The following is a 16,312-nucleotide window of genomic DNA, read 5'->3' as shown; positions in this document are numbered from 1 at the left end:
TTGCTGTCTCTTGCCTAATTAGCAATGCTTTTCATGGATGTGTTAACAGCTACAATTCTGAAATGTGTTCTAATGTCTAGGGGTTTTCCAGCAGACTTGCTGGGATTATTAGAGGAGAATGCTTCTTAATGCTCTTGTGACCTCTTAATTCCCTGGTCTGCTTTTAAAAGAGCCGGGTAATTCTGTTTGTTTTCCTTCCACCCCAGTGATAATACAAAGACAAGTTTTTTGACTTTTCAGATTCTAGGTCAAACTTTTCTCTTGTGGGGGAGGGGGAAAGTGACTTCCCTGATTCAAAGTCCTTCTGGGAAATTTAACCTGATCAGAAAACAGTGCTCTTTTCTCTCAGATTTGTAGTCAACCTAATTCTGTGTAATGCTACTAGGAGCAAAGTAGCAACACACTGCATTTGGATCTGCTTTCATGTGCACCCAGTGTAGCTTGCAAAATGAGGTTGAGAGGTCTGTCTCGTACCCTCATGTGCACTTACAGATGAGGTGGACAGAGGTAGAAGTGTCTTCATGGGAACACCACAAATACGCAAGTTTTGTTTTGTTTGTTTGTTTTTTAATTCTCCTGCCTGCTGCAATGCAATTCTTCTGCATGCACCCAGAGCAGAATCATCTAGAGCCCGTTACCCTTTCTTTGCACCCACCCTCCCACAGCCTGAGTAAGAGGATTGCGTGTAGCTTCCCCACGTCCCTTCCCACAGCCACGGGAAAGGCCGCGTAGAAAGCAACCCGCTTCACGGGTGCAGCTTGCGATGAAATGACATGGGGAGCGGAGGGCTGGCGTTGGGAGACACAAAAATCTGCTTCCTTCTCCCTCCTCCTCCTCTTCCTCCTGGCTGCTGTGGGTTGCGGGCCGTGGGCCGATGCGTCGCCCAGACCAACCCGAGCCCCCTCTGCCAGCTGGGGCGATAGCCACCCCTCGCCTGCCTGGCGGGGACCCCTTCACATTGCCAGGAGACACGAAGGCATCTGGGAAGCCCTTTCGGTCTTCCCAAGCCCCAGAGAGAGGTTTTTGCTGCTGGTCTAGCTGAAGCTGTGGCTTTGGAGGAGGGACCGTGGCACCAGCAGCAACAGCAGGGGAGGAGGAGCAAGAGCTGGCACAGAGCTGCTGCTCCTCCTGCTCCTGCTGCTTGCAGGGACTGGATTACCACCTCCTCCGCACGGAGATGTGGGACTAGCCGGGCAGGAGAGGCCTCAGAGAAAGCGGTTCCTCCCCTCCGATCCCTGCCGTTCCCCAGGTAAGTTTTCTTCCCGGATTTGCAGGTGGGAAGCTGCTGGGGAGGTGGGGAAGGAGGTTGCATCAGGCTTTACTCACGTCTTTCGGTGGATGGTGATGCGTGGTTTGGGCTGGGGGTTTGGTGGGGATGTTGTTGTTTTTTGGGTTTTTTTTGTTGGGGGTTTTTTTCTGCATGTTAGTTGCTCTGGTGGTGGTTGTGGTATTTTATTTGTATTCCTCTCTGTATGGTGTGTGCACAAAGCCAGAATGTCGGCAGTCACCAAGGCGATACAGCTAATGACATAGGCATGCACATGCTGCCCCTGTCAGTCATCTCTTCAGTTCAGCTCTCCCTCCCCTTCTTCCTCCCTAACAATTAAACGGAAGTAAAATGAGAGGGTCTAATAAAAACCTATAATAAAAACCTTTTTTTGTTTCAAAATAAGGGAAGTATATTTTACAGGGTGGTACTGAAATAAGTCTGTTACTGGCTGGTTTCCACGTTACAGGTCTTAACCCTGTGGTATGAATTCTGCTCCAATTTCTCAATCGCTGATTTTGTTTGTATAGGGGGTGAAGCTTAAAAAAACAAAACAAACCCACAAAACAAACCCACAAAACAAACAAACAAATACCATGAACCCAAAAAACCCCTGCCCTGGGGTGGGTAAACTGACTACTCGCTTTGGTCTCATTAATCCAAGTGGCTGTTGCTTGAAAGTAGCAGTATCGAGAACCTGACAGCATGAAGACCTGTCACAAACCAGGTAAGGACAGTACATCCACTATCAGACTCCTCATTCACACCTTGAAACCATTCCTGCTAAGCGGAACATCCAAGCTCCTTGCTTAGTCAATCTATCCTTTCCTGTACGCTACTGTGAACAATGCATTAGGGAGCTGAAGCTGTTGTGAGGTAGATTTGGGCTTCTCAGAAGTATTAACATATTTTGTGTTAACAGCTACATGACCCCAAGAACTGGGATGTTGCCCATGCAAAGCTGGATGGAGAGCAATATCCTTCTGTCCTTTACCCACATGCACCCCTTTCAGAATTACAAAATCAAGTACATATACCCTGGGGAAGTGGTTGGTGAAGGGAAGGAGGGAGGCACTGGTAGGTTGCTGATACTTTCTATTCCAGTTAGTAGACTGGCATTTGTGGATTCCCAGTCCCAACAAAAGGATGAACAAACAATCCTATGAAAAAATCCCAAAGTATCACTTATCTCATTAAAAAACTTTGAGACCACAGCTATTTGGTTCCACAAGCGGTAATTAAAAATACAGAAAAGTACTGGAATTTGAGTAAATTAACACTTTACATTTAAAAAGGAAAGAAAGCAAAAAACTATTACCTTAGAATACACTGAAAGTGTTTGCCTATGGCTCTGTATTCTTCCTCTATGCCTTGGCCATGTCTCAAGCCAGTTTCATGTCAGAACAGCTCAAACAAAACCACCCTGGTGTTACAATAGCGCCTGTCTTTGTTCATGGTGTCAATTGTTCCCAAATATCAAACATATCATTATAAATTGAAGGGTTGATAATTGTGAGAATCGGCTCTCTGACTTGCTTCCAGCAATTTAGCAAGGAAGGAATTTCTTGGCTCAAAAGTTCTGGTTTAACTTGAGCAGTGTTTTATATGGCCAGAGCAATGTAAAAGATTTCAAGTAAATGCTGTTAGTACTGAAATGTAGTTGGTGGAGAATACATGCACACCTTTGCTGTCACAGAGAAGAGTGTTAGCAAGCCTTGCCTTCAGATATGTACATATGACTCTTGTTGGCTCAGACTTGTGAAACTACAGTAAATATTTACAAAAACAAAATTCTGACATCCAGAACAGTACACTGCCATATCTCTTGTTAGCATCTATGGGACAAGAAGGGGATCAGTTAGACTGGGTAAATACAATGATAATTACCCACAAACAACTTGGACCTTATTTCCCACTCTGAGAAGTATCTCCATGGGATATAAGCAGTAAAAAAGAGCCATGTTTTCTCAGGCTCACCTGAATATAGAGTGCAAGTTGTGCGTAGTCCTGATCTTTATTCAAACAGGCATCTTCTGTTTCTTAGATATTCAGTCAATGCGTTTGTGAATAGTGATATCTAACAGAACCATGTTCTTGAAAATTCCCCTGAAAACGAAGCTGGATCTGGTCAGGTTTAAGTTAGGGAAAAAAGTGTCCCCTTGTGTGTCTGCTTTAGAAACTATAGTTGTTGTTCTTAGCTTTATGAAATGGTCACTTGCACTGCCATGCACACAGGGCCTGTGACACTTCCAGAACTAATGGTCCTGGTAAATGGTGTTGACAGTAAATAAGCTTTATCTTGTGCTGATAAGAGGCACAAATAGATACAGATATTACACATTAGCACAGATCACTGATTCTAAAACTCAGATCTTTTTTTATTTTATTTTTTTTTAGTGCTTGACTTTGTAAGCTTAATACTGTTCTCCTGTTAGTTTCTGTCTCTTGTTCTCATATACAGGCATGCAAAAAACATTAAATTCCAAATTGGGCTGTGAGGGTTTTTTCATGTGATCTATGGGGAAGGAGACAACATTACTGAGAAGTCTTCTATCTGGAAAATAGTATTATTTGCTTCTCTCTAACTTTTCTGTCTTTATTGCTTTCCTTAGGTTTACAACAATGGTAAAGGAGGTTAACGTAAATGATAATGAAGATACTGAGCCATCAGTATGTGAGACAAATGGCATGATTCCCATGCACGAGCAAAGCGAGGTAATTAATTAGGATCTCAAGTACAATTTTAGTCAGAGGAAACCCTCCTTTTCCTTTCCTTTTTCTTCCTACATCTGTTAAAATCCCTATATCTGAAGGGAATACAAAGAGAAATCTCAGTGGGAATTTCTTACAATTAACAAAAGTTCAGTTTTTAAAAGCCTGTGGTGCATTGGATTGCTGGAACTCAGCAGTTGTAATTTCAGCTTGAAGTGGAAAATGCGTCAGCATACATTTTACAATCAGCTATGGAAGAGAATTACATGGACTTAAGATTGCTTCTTTGCTTTCAAATTGTGCCTATCAGTCCACTTGCTGAAAGTTATTCATGCACGTCTTCCTTTTCTTATCTAATAAAAATACCACACGCACCCCAGTTTTAAACTTCTATATGCATATTTCCAGTGTTCTTGGAAACTTCTATGCCTTTAAAAAAGATTTGCAGTAAATGCAAGTAAAAATGAAATTCTTAATGTAAAAGGCACTTTAGAGTAAACACATAGTGTTGACTGTAAAGATAAGTACCGTATGGCGTATCTTTACACACATGGGTAGCTGGTGATCACAGAATCACAGGGTAGGTAAACAAGTAACTCCATGCTGAAAGCTCACAAGATTTGTGTTCCAGCTGTGACTCTGAGTAAGGGATATATATATATGTATTGAAAGAGAGACAGAGAGAGATGAGACAGAAGAATTGTCAGAAATGTGGAACTATTACTGGAGGAGGGCCAAACCACAGTATAGGCAAGAATTCCATGTTCATCCTATGACAATGAGCTGACATTAAGGTGAATAATCATAAGGGAAGGTAGATGATTAACTTGTCAAAAAAAGGACCCTAAAATGAAGTGAGACACATATCCAAAAATGGTCAAAAAGTGCTTTGGCTATGAATATGGATAAGTAGATGAATCAGTATAAGTGAACAGCTTCAGGGAACCATTCTTCAAGGAAATAACTCCTAGGGCAGTATTTCTCCATCTCTACCTTGACTTACCAGCTTGAGCCTTCCAGCAATGGATCATGTGAGTAATGCTTGCACTGGCCAGCTGTTCTGTTTCTTTCATCTTTGTCTAATCATAAGTAGGTTTTGTTATTTTGATTCAAGGCTTTGCAACAGAAGTTATTTAGGAGTTATATTAAAGACACCGTCTCACTGAAATGATGCTAATCGTTAACTGTATTGTGAAGTCCAGTCTGGAAGCAGAACCTTATCAAATTGTAGAAAATATTAATAAATATTTAGCTTGTACACAAGACAAGCTGAACCTGGCCTGTTAATACTGTTTCTTCATCAAATATGCTGATATTGTTGCTGAACAGGTGCTATTTGTATTGGGACAGGAGTCCTGTTGGTTGCAGATAAAAAGGCAAATGTCCCAGAGCCTCTCATATGCAGTTCTTTGTGCCGTGCAAATACAAATACATAACCCAAAATCCCAAATGTACTACAAAGCTGGACCATTCCTACAGGGGATGTTTAGTTAATGTAGTCCTCTGTAGACAGTGTGGATCTAGCGCATCACAGCCAATTTCAGGTCTTGTACGCTACTTCAAATGTATATGGTACCAATTCTGAGAGAGTCTCGTTGTTTTCATTCAGGAGGGACCGACAGCAGATGCCAAAGGTACTGATGGGAATGTACAAACAGAAGAAACTGCTCTCCTGAATCATTGTGCTCAGCAACCTCCAGAACCAATAGCAGGGTCTTCAGTACCTGCAAGAACATGGAGGCAAATATTTACTTGTCCTCCTCAGGGTTTACTGGCCCGAACAGTGACAAATGGTGTGTAAGAAAGACAGAGTTTAATTAAAATGAGAAATAGTAAATGAAGTACTTGTTTCTCTGGATGTAATGATATCTGTCCGTTGTCCTTGAAAATAACGAAGGGAAATACATATCACACTTTTGTTTCAATGTTTTAGCAGAAAAAAAATAACTAGGTGAAACAAAGATTTGAATATATAGTTTTTGTTCCTCCATCCTCTCTTCTGTGTTTAACATGGTAGGTATGTTTTTTGCATTGCAAATTGTTTTCATCAGAAGAAAGACCTCTTAATTCTCATCTCAATAGTTCGTTTTGGTGTGAGAGCATTAAGATTATTATAAATACAGTGGTATTTTTGGCACACTGGATGGCTTTTTGTTGAATTAAGGCAACAAATACAAGACTTTGCAGTGATATCTTCTTTTGTTCCTTAATACCCCAGGCTTGCAAAGCCAAGAATCCTAACTACAAGGCAAACTGACTCATTCTTTTTAAGATTTGCCCTAGTCTGAAGGCTCACAGAAGAGAATGCCTGGCTCACCAGTTATTTCAGACTTTTCCTAACAAAAGGCACTTCCTGTGGCTTTGACTGCTTCCACAGCCTCTGTTCTCTCTCACTTGCAATTCTTAGGCTTTTATGTTTGGAAATCTACTGGTCTTCCCTCTGCCACCTGTCACCCTTATATAACATTAAGAAAAATCCAATCTGAAAATGCAATATGTTTTCTTATGATTACAAAAAGAGGGGTTTCTTCAACACATTTTTTCGTCTCCTTCAGTCTTCTGCTTTTATATCTATGCATGCCTGTTCTTGTTGGATAACTGTAGTGACAGATTAGGGAACCTGGAAAGAGCTTAATATTTTCACATATTTTTATAGTATTTTCACTTAATGTTCACATAATATTTTTCAGGAAATTCTTTTCCCTGTGTATTATCCCTCTTTGATTGCTGTATCAAGGGAAGTATCTGTACTACTTCAGGCTGTCCAGAAACATGATCTTCTTCAGATTCTGCCCCCCACCCCCACCCCACCCCCCCGCCATGGATAGCAATGTGTTGCACAAGCACAGCCAGCCAAAAAATTATACTTAAATACTTTTAAAAATTAGACTGGAACTGCAGTCATTAACTTGAAGATATGCCAGGCTGTACAACAGCAGGTTCTTACTGCAGTTCTGAATTAGCTGAAGGAAGATAAGCAAATGCAAGATAAGTTAGTGAAAGTCTTTGCTTTAAGTTTGGGACCTCTTAAGTCCTTTCCGCAGTGGCCCAAGGCTCACTAGGTACTTTTTTGTCCCTATGGATGTTCCTGTTACCGTTTTTTAGAATATCTTAACATATATAGAATCAGAATATCAGCTTAGGGAGCATCAAAGATTAAACACGTTGTTATGATTAAACTCTTTTTTAAGGTAAGTGATTTTATTTCTGAAAGTCACAGTACCTTTTTCATTAGTAGAAAAACAAATGTGATCTAACAGCAAAGTTTTCCCTGAGATGATTAAATATGAATATTTCTTGTTTTGTTCCAGTTGCAATTGTGGTCCTGGTTTGGGCTGTGGTTTGGTCCATCACTGGGACTGAGTGTCTCCCAGGTGGAAATCTGTTTGGAATTCTGTTTCTTTATTTTTTTGCTGTCATTGGAGGTAAAATTTTTGGACTCATTAAAATACGAACACTACCCCCTCTCCCTGCTCTTCTAGGTAAGATACCCTTCTTTCTTTTTTTCCTGCATATTTGTGTTGTTTAAACCGTCAGGTAGTATTTGTATGCTAGGTATGTTTGGATTGGGAACAAACAACTGCATCACGCTCAAAATCTGCAGCTTTTCCAAGTGACTCTTATCTGGTTCTCTCTGAGAAGGTGCAAAATTCCCCAAACTAGCTCAAGTGAAATCTCCTGTATGTTACTAAGGCTCTTCTCTTAATTCTTTGGGGGCCAGAGAACTGTATACCTATTGTCCTTCAGTCCCCTCTGTCACAGTTACTTAGAATTTGGGTTTAATATCACTAAACAGGAGTCTTAGTCTAGACCTCCTGTTACAGTAGAATAATTAATTCATAAGAAAATTATTGCTGAGCTGTTTCGCAAGTGTCTTGCACAATTAAAATGTTTTCCAAAGAAAACTCTGTGGGAATTCCCTACTACTGGTAGTCTAAAGCAGTTTCTTTCTTCTCCTTCCTTTATCTCAAGTTAACTGAAACCTGAGAAAGTAAATTCACCACAAGGAATAATTCTTCTGAAGAGAGTTATTTTGAACCAGTCATAACATTTTTTTTCATATCAACATCTTATTTTACATAAAAATGCAAAACAGAAATGGGAGATGAAAATTACCTTAATTCTGATATCATCAGAACCTTTTCAGACATCTTTCCTAGAGGAAGTTTGGGTTAGATCAGTAGAATATTGTGAAGTGCTGCGATGTTAACAAAGCTGAAAAATGAAGCTCCGGGTTCTTCTCACCAGCTGTATACTGCCCCTTACTATGCTTAGTGCATAAATGAGTAAAGCTGTTGACAGACAGTAAAACTTCATGGCAGAGTGGGCTACAGATGTCCGACTGTGGTGCATGGGTGTGATTTTGTAACGTGCATAGCTGGTGTTGTGCCTCACACAGTAGCACTGCTTACAGAAGGGCAGTTTAGCTTCATATACGTCTCTCTCCAGACAGCATGTGCGTTCTTGCACCACTGAGTTTCACGAGCGAGAAAAAAATTCAAATGAGAGGGAGGGAAGTTTTGCGTATAGCATGCATGCCTGCAATAATATGAATACAGAATGTAACACGCAGGGAGTCTGCCCTTGCTAAGTAAACTTCCCTCTTAAAAAAAAAAAAAAGTTTCTGACCATTTGGATTCTGCTTTTTTTTAATTACATCTATATGTAAAAGTTATGAGTTGAGCATGAAACTGCTTGTCAGACAGGTAATACCGAACAACAGAAACTTAAGCATGACAGCACATGTCTGTTGAGTTGTTTAGGTCAGAGTTCATTGTTCAGATCCCTAGTCTTTGAGAAAAATTGGAGAAATCTGAGTCATTAGAAGAGATAGACAATGTCTTTGAATACTCTTTTTTACACTAAAAAAACAAATCTTGCACTCTTACATACCTTTAATCCACTTGTGCTAGGTGCAGTTCAGTATAATGTGGCTGGCTGAGCACTTAAGTACCTTCTAGTAAGCCTCTGTCTCAGGAAAATGGAGTGAAATTGCTACTGAAATAGTCACACAGTATATTTTGCAGAGAGGTTTCTGCAGCAGGCAACGTGGAGCAGAACAGTGAAGTTATCCTTTGAGGTGGGGTGTTTTTGCTTTGTTAAGTAGATTTCTAGATCAGGGTAGCTCCAGTGACTTGGACTTCATGCAAACATTGCAAAGAGCATGTGATCATTATATTAGCCTGATATAATTGTCATGAAGTACCACAGATTAATTATACCACTTTTTTTTTCCGGGAGGTGGTAGGAAGAACAATGTCAGAATGTTTAGTGTGTTCCAGGACAAATCAAGTCCACAGCCAAGGCTCACACCAAGCTGGGACTAACTCAAGCACAGTGTTTACTTTTTGTCTTTTTTGGTTTCCTGTTTCTTAAGATGGCTGATATAAAATTACGCTACAAAAATGTATCTTTGAATGATCAGGACCTACAACATATTTCTGCAGATCTATATTTATAGTCAACCTTTCCTGTACTTTTCTGTATCCTTCCCAAATGACAGTTCCAACAGTTTTGCTAATATTTGCAAGATGTTGAATCTTGCAAATAGCTCTAACAGAGGATAAGATCAAGTTCCTGATTCCCCCCCTCCTTTCCCTCCCTTTTTGCATATGAGTCATATTGCCAGAGCATTTTAAAATGTTTAAGTCAGTCCATGATTCGCTGTTTTAGATTATATTTCCCAATGAACTCAGCATTATGGTTCCTGTGATACCTGCATTTCTTTACACCTGAGAGGATTTTTAACAATTTCCAACTGCTGAGATAAATACACAATATTAGACGATCTTCCTCTTTTCATGTTAAAACAAGCTAACAAGAAAATTATCTTTAAGGATGCAGAGGAGGTGTCTGCTTATGGCAAGTATGACCTGCACCTGGTGAACAAAGCTGCATTCTGTTGACTTGCACTAAAGCTACGTGTCAGCATCCTGCAGATTTATTCGTTGGTGACCTGGTGTGTTCTTAGGCCACTTTCAATGCTTTAAACATGTCTGTCTCTTTCCGTGCCTTAGTCCGCATTGTTAAAACACAGCTAATAATTCAGAACGTGAGTTGTTTCTTTGTCTTTCACAAATACGTAATATGGTGTCTATTTTTGAGAATGCTAAGCAAGCTTTTCTCATGCAATAAACCAAAATCATTTGACAGGAGCTTATTTGTTTTCATTTAAGGGATGCTACTTGCTGGTTTCCTAATCCGAAATACCCCGTTCATTAGTGACATCGTCCAGATAAACCTGCGCTGGTCTGCAGCACTGAGGAATATTGCTCTTTCAATTATCTTGACCCGAGCAGGACTCGGCCTGGATCCAAAGGTATGGCACCAGCCATTTGTCTGAGGCAAAGTATACAAGAGCCCTCAAAAAAAAGTGAATAATTGGTTCTGTTAAAAATATTGAACTGTTCAGTCTTGGAGGATCTGCAAATTAGATCATTACAGAAAGCATAGTTTCTATTGTATAGTCATATGTATCTTAATATTGGCAGTTGGATTTATAGAGTAGGCAAGCAATCTAAAAAAATACCTGAAGAAAACTGATTTTATGGCTATTTTCCCCCTTGTCTTAAAGAAATTTCCTGCATTTTGTGAGCAGAATATCTTGAGGATGTGTGCTCCATCATGGTCTGTCAGGAAGAGTTTACGCTCTCTGACAAACTCCCTGTCAGTTTACACTGACAAACTAAAACAAGTAAAGCAAGGGATCCCCAATCCTTGAAAGAAAATGTTGCTTGTGTTCTCACAAGTCAGAAAAACCCAACCAACCAAAAAATCCAAACCTGTATGTCTTTTTTATTTTTTCTTTCCTTTTTTTTTTGAATCATTGCCATTTTTATGCAAACATATTAATTGCAAAAATGAGTCCTGCTGCACTACAGAAGCAATACTTCACATCACAATGAAAGCCCATAAAACCGCTGTGAACAAAAAAAAAAAGTCTTCCTCTGCACACTATGAAATGCAATGTTCCATAAATTAATGAAGGCAAGGTTTTGCTTGATCAAAATCAGCTGACTGAAATAAAGCTGTACCATATTGGCCCCTATCTATTTAAGTTTAAGGGACTGCGTAAAGTTTATATAAAATTTAGGTCAAGTATAGCTAGTTCAGAACAACTAAACTGATTTTTCTTAACCAAGAAAAAATAGGAAGTTGCCAGTGCTTCAGATATTTAGGAAAATAGGGTTTTGTCATTCTTGAAGAATGCCTGGTTTCCTAGATTATAATCATTTTTTTCCAAGACATTGAAGCTTGTATGAGCATGGACTGTGTGTTGTTACACACAGCTTGGATGCCCAGTTCTGTGAGATTGCTTTTTTTTTTTTTCTATTCTGTGACAACTTTTTTTTGCCAAGGGAACTTCATCTTTGACTCCTTTTTCTCCCATGTGACATTGAAACTGTCATTTGGACTCTGTATGTAGCAATGCCTTGATGCAGCTACAATTGTGCGTCATGTAATTGAAGCTGTGAAGCCAAAGATGTCAGTTGCTCGGGTGATTCTCAGCCCTAATTATGCCACGATAAACTGCACTGGTAAAAAGTGCAACTCGTTGATTTCTCCCCCCACCCCCCCCATCAGAATTAGGCATCTGTCCTAGCAGAGTCAGTCATGTTTGTGACTATTAAAGGCAGCTGTTACAAGTAAATACTCTGTTTTAGAGAGATTTTTTAATAGACGCTGCTGAGCCAAATGGAACTTAATCTTCTCTGGATATCAAGCGAGAGACAGCTGAAAGAGATGCTTGGTTCCTTGTGCCAAGTTTATGTAGTTCTACAACTTTTCATGATTTGTTCGTGGATTTGGGGATAATTTTTGCGGGGTGCTTATGCAGCTTGTGGGAACGTAGCAAAATCTTTTGTGGATGGAGCGAATGACCTCAAGTAACTGTGGGTAAAGCAGCTGTGCACTTTTTTTTTTTGAGGGTGCACTTTTCAAATGGATCCCAGCTAGCCCAACCTCTCACATTTAGTTTGCTCTGCACAAGAAGCCAAACAGAATTTTCTGCCACTCCTTCCTGGAACACGCAGGAACTTTGTCAAACCTAGATGCAGTGGGTTTCACTGCCATACTTGGAATTTTATATTCAAATCCAGCTGTGCTTGACCCTATCTCTGGCTGAGGCCATGTAAAGCTGTCACATCCTGTACTGCAGCTCAGAGGGGATTCTTTTAATAAACCACATCAGATCGTAAATGTATTTCTTCTCTATAAAGCCAAGGGTACTGATACTAATGTCTGAATGTGCTTCTACATTGCAGGCTCTTAAGAAGCTCAAAGCAGTCTGTTTACGGCTTTCTTTTGGACCGTGCATCTCAGAAACATGCACAGCTGCTGTTCTTGCCTACTTGTTCATGCATTTGCCATGGCAATGGGGATTTATATTAGGGTAACGTACCCTCTTTTCTCCTGCATGACAAAGGTGCCTGTTTTCATCCTACAGCTAAATGATCCAAGTGCGGTTAGTTCTCTGCACCAAGCAGAGACCTCAGTTTAACACCAGTTAGGAAGCTGTGCTTAGCCCCCGTGGTTGTTTGCTTACCATTCACGTCTGGCTCTGTGGCTAATTTAACGGTCACATTTCCAGGCAGTGGAGGAGTACTTGCATCATCACTCTTCTGTGTTTGTGATCTGAGCACTTGAAGAAGGATGGTGCAATCCCTGAGTCTTTAACCACAACACAGGGGGCTCTTAGAGACAGAAAATGATACCACAACTTGGAGAATCTTCATACTGGAACTCAGAGTTTCCTTGCAGAGAGATGCACGTAGGACAGTCTTCCTGTTACAAGGGTAAGGATATGGCATGTTATATTCTGGAGTAATATCCTTGAAGAGGAAATCTTTTCCATCTAGTCCTATCTAAACTGGTGGACTTGGTCAGGACCCATATGCTGGAACAAGATGGGTGAACTTCTCCTCTGCCACACACCGATTTTTATAAGAAGGAACTGGGCTACTGAATTGTAAGCATGTCTAGACTAGGTTCATAAATGGGAGAACCAAGGCATATATCGGGGAGCATAAAGCATAAACAGACCTTTACATAAGGTATTTTCCTTACCTTTCCCTGCTAATTACAAGCAGAGATAGTTCTATGCGTAACTGCAGTCAGCTCTTACTTCCTGCCCAGCTCAATAGCATTAAAAGTAAAGGGCTCCACAGACGAAGACTTGAGTCTACCCTGCAGACCAGTTATGCTCCCTGATATATGGATTGGCATCAGAACATTTTGAAGTTTTTTAGTTCAGCACTTTCTTTTTAAGAGAGGCTGAGCCTATGTGTTTTCAGTTTTGTTCTAGGTGCAGTCTCCCCTGCTGTGGTGGTTCCCTCAATGCTGATTTTACAAGCTGGGGGATATGGTGTGGAGAAAGGTGTCCCAACTTTGCTAATGGCAGCCGGCAGCATTGATGACATTCTGGCTATCACAGGCTTCAACACTTGCCTTGGGATGGCTTTCTCTTCTGGTATGCTGGTTAATCTGTATGTGGTGAAATCCAGAACAGTGATATTTTGAAGAATGTGTGCTCTGTTGTGGTTGACTGGTCCATAACTTAATGACATCTCCTTATAAATTTCATGTATGGACTTGAATATTGAGAGGGATATTACCGACAATCAAAAGCCTTGCTGTAACATTGTCTGCTTTGAGTTGTGGGTCACAACAACTTTCAGGGAACATTTTTCCCTGTCTGCTCCCTTAGCTGCCAAGTCTAGTCCCTGCATGCCCAACATAATTCTTTCAAATTTTCCTGGGTTTGGCAATGTTCTCACAGTGGCTCTTCCTCTGACTTCTCTGACACGCTTTCTTGGCATGAGCTTTCGGAGAGAGAAAGTTGTACTATCCATTTCTTTCAGGCCCATTGGTTCCCTCCTGAACTCCTTTGCCTCCAAGTAATTTAAAGCAGACACTGTCTTGGAATCGCCCTCGTAGGTCTACAGTGTGGTTTGTGCATGAAGGGTCTGTGTACAGCTTACTGAATCCATTTTTCTTTTGCCAAGTAGGTTCTACTCTGTACAATGTTCTTCGTGGAGTGCTGGAGGTTGCTGTTGGCATAGCAGCTGGAGGGATCCTGGGAATGTTCATTCGATATTTCCCAAGCCATGATCAGGTAAAAACCCAGTAAAAAAAACTTTTTATAAAATAGAGATTCTTTGCTAAGGGATAATGTTTTTAAGTTACTAATTTCCAAGTTTCATGTGAAGCTGGTTTTGGGGAAAGTTGTGTCCAGTGCTAACTTCCAGGTTGCAAAGCCTATCAAGTGAGGATGTGTTTTATAGGTGAGTACTTGTTTACTGCAACTATAACAATATATGATCTTGTAGTCCTTCCTGATGCAGAGTTTGGAACCCAGCTCACCTTCCTGCTCCCATTGAAGGTGGTGGAAATGTCCACATGCAAAGGAGAAATGGTCTGATACCCATTTCAGACAGTAAAACAATCATCAATTAGAATGATGTGTGATGCATTTACTTTTGTAAGATGTTTCCAGTAAGCGTAAGATTAAAAACGAGTAAAGAGGACAGATTGTAGGCTTTAAGTGATTGGGCGTATCATTAATGCTAATTAGAATGTGTTACTTTCAATAAAAATTAAGCTTATATAAAGTGGCAGATGAATTTACTATAAAGGGGCAATTAAGTGAACAGAAAATTGCGGAAGAAAGTAGATATGTTCTGGACTACTGAAGTCAATTTGAAAAGCATCTATTGCCCTCAGTGGGACCAAATTTTCTTCTTATTAAATGATGCTAAGAAGTGTGATACAGAAGCTAAAGAGATATATAGAAATGGGGAGCAATGGCAGAGATATAACTGTGTTCTGTGAGACTGGATCAAATAAAACTAGACTGTCCCTGGCAAACATTTGTTTGACTTGTCCTTAAAAACATCTAGTAGCAAGGATTTCACCTCTCCTTGGATAAACTGTTCTAGTACTTGACTGTACAGGTAGAAAATCCTGTTATCACAGAATTGAAGCAGGGCTGTTAGAATAGAGCATCGTGTTCCTTGTGATACAAAAAGCCTATTGGCCATAAGATTTTGGATGGGCAGAGTAAAGAAATTATTAAATTTCCAAAATTTAAATTGCTTAGGAATTAATGTCCAAAAAAAACCCCTCAACTCAACTTAGCAGTTCAAGTCTCACTGGAAAGCTTTGATTCTTTCACAAGGGTTAATGGCAATTTTTATTTCCAAATTGTTATTTTCAAAATTAACAGAAGTAACATTTTTCCTCCATTTCTAAAAGAAATTTATGTTTTTGTTTGTCTCTTTCCTTGGCTGCAGGCATCTCTGGCATGGAAGAGATCGTATTTTGTACTTGGGCTGTCCATGTTTGCTGTTTTTGGCAGCATCTACTTTGGCTTCCCTGGATCAGGAGGGCTCTGCACGTTAGTCTTAGCTTTTGTTGCAGGTGTGGGATGGTCTGATGAAAAGGTGAATGTTTACATAAAGAAGCATACCATACCAAAACTCCTTTGAATGTACAGTCTGACAGGAGTTTGAATTTCTGTCAGGAGTGGTAATGGTGCATTTATGAAGCTTTAGGGGGTGTATGGATTAAAAAAAAACATTCTATGTTTATTTTGGAAGTCTTTAACATTTAGCATGACAGAAAGTTACCATGTATGTGCATATATATTGATACAGAGCGTAATGCTCACAAGCTTTTCTTAGACATCTTAAGTCATGTAAAGGATGGCAAGTTGTCAAGGCACTTGGCTAGGAATCCAAAGCTTTATGTTGCAGCTCTGTGAGTGTCTGTAACCTTACACAGCCACTTTCTGGTAAGATTTACAAACAGGTGTCCAAAATACAGTTGTGCACATGGCCTGGATACCCTGAGGTTTTGTTCCCTGTGGTTTTGCAGGGGGTGAAATGGAAAACACTAATTAACCATCCCTCTCATCTTTCCCAAATCAGCCAGTGTATTCTGGATAAATCAGAGAGCAGGGTGCCCACAATAAATGGTGATATAAGGCCATACAAAAACCATAAAAAAGACTGCTTTTTAGTCACTTTCCCTTAGCTACTAAGCCTGCTTCCTTTTACTGTTGCTGCCCCACTGCATTTCTGTACCTTGGCATGTCTCACTGCCTCTTTTGCTTGATACCATCTACACTTAATGTTTTAAGGGCATCTTTCTCTCCACAGCTGTAGCATTGCAACATGCAGTAGGAGAAGGGGAGATGAAGAGAAAGGAAAGGGCATCAGATATAGCAGAGTCCACATTATTATCCCCATCTAGACCCTGACTTCAGTAAGATCTCAAGGTTTGTTAAAACAATGAAAAAGAAACCATGTTTTCTATTGAAAGTAGTACATTGTT

At 40.2% G+C, this 16,312-nt stretch overlaps 1 protein-coding gene across 7 annotated transcripts in view; it reads left to right on the top strand.

Annotated features, from left to right (window-relative positions):
• Positions 1-68: 68 nt before the first annotated feature.
• Positions 69-16,312, top strand: part of SLC9B2 (solute carrier family 9 member B2) — a 29,846-nt gene continuing 13,602 nt past the window's right edge. For 5 of the 7 annotated variants that reach the window (XR_012651018.1, XR_012651021.1, XR_012651020.1 and 2 more), the window contains exons 1-9: positions 769-1,249; positions 3,880-3,982; positions 5,589-5,772; positions 7,291-7,461; positions 10,156-10,298; positions 12,244-12,371; positions 13,273-13,448; positions 13,987-14,093; positions 15,271-15,420. Coding sequence is in view for 3 of the 7 variants with exons in the window: in XM_075032120.1 (XP_074888221.1) it covers positions 3,890-3,982; positions 5,589-5,772; positions 7,291-7,461; positions 10,156-10,298; positions 12,244-12,371; positions 13,273-13,448; positions 13,987-14,093; positions 15,271-15,420 (1,152 nt within the window). In the remaining 4 variants the exon portion in view is untranslated. Of the gene's footprint in view, positions 1,250-3,879; positions 3,983-5,588; positions 5,773-7,290; positions 7,462-10,155; positions 10,299-12,243; positions 12,372-13,272; positions 13,449-13,986; positions 14,094-15,270; positions 15,421-16,312 lie in introns of all 7 variants that reach the window. The other 2 variants (XM_075032160.1, XM_075032149.1) reach the window with 2 other exon arrangements.

The sequence above is a fragment of the Buteo buteo genome, chromosome 1, assembly GCF_964188355.1.
Source record: "Buteo buteo chromosome 1, bButBut1.hap1.1, whole genome shotgun sequence".
Lineage (NCBI taxonomy): Eukaryota > Metazoa > Chordata > Aves > Accipitriformes > Accipitridae > Buteo > Buteo buteo.
The sequence above is the reverse complement of the archived record's forward strand: the minus strand, read 5'-3'. Positions and strand labels throughout refer to the sequence as shown.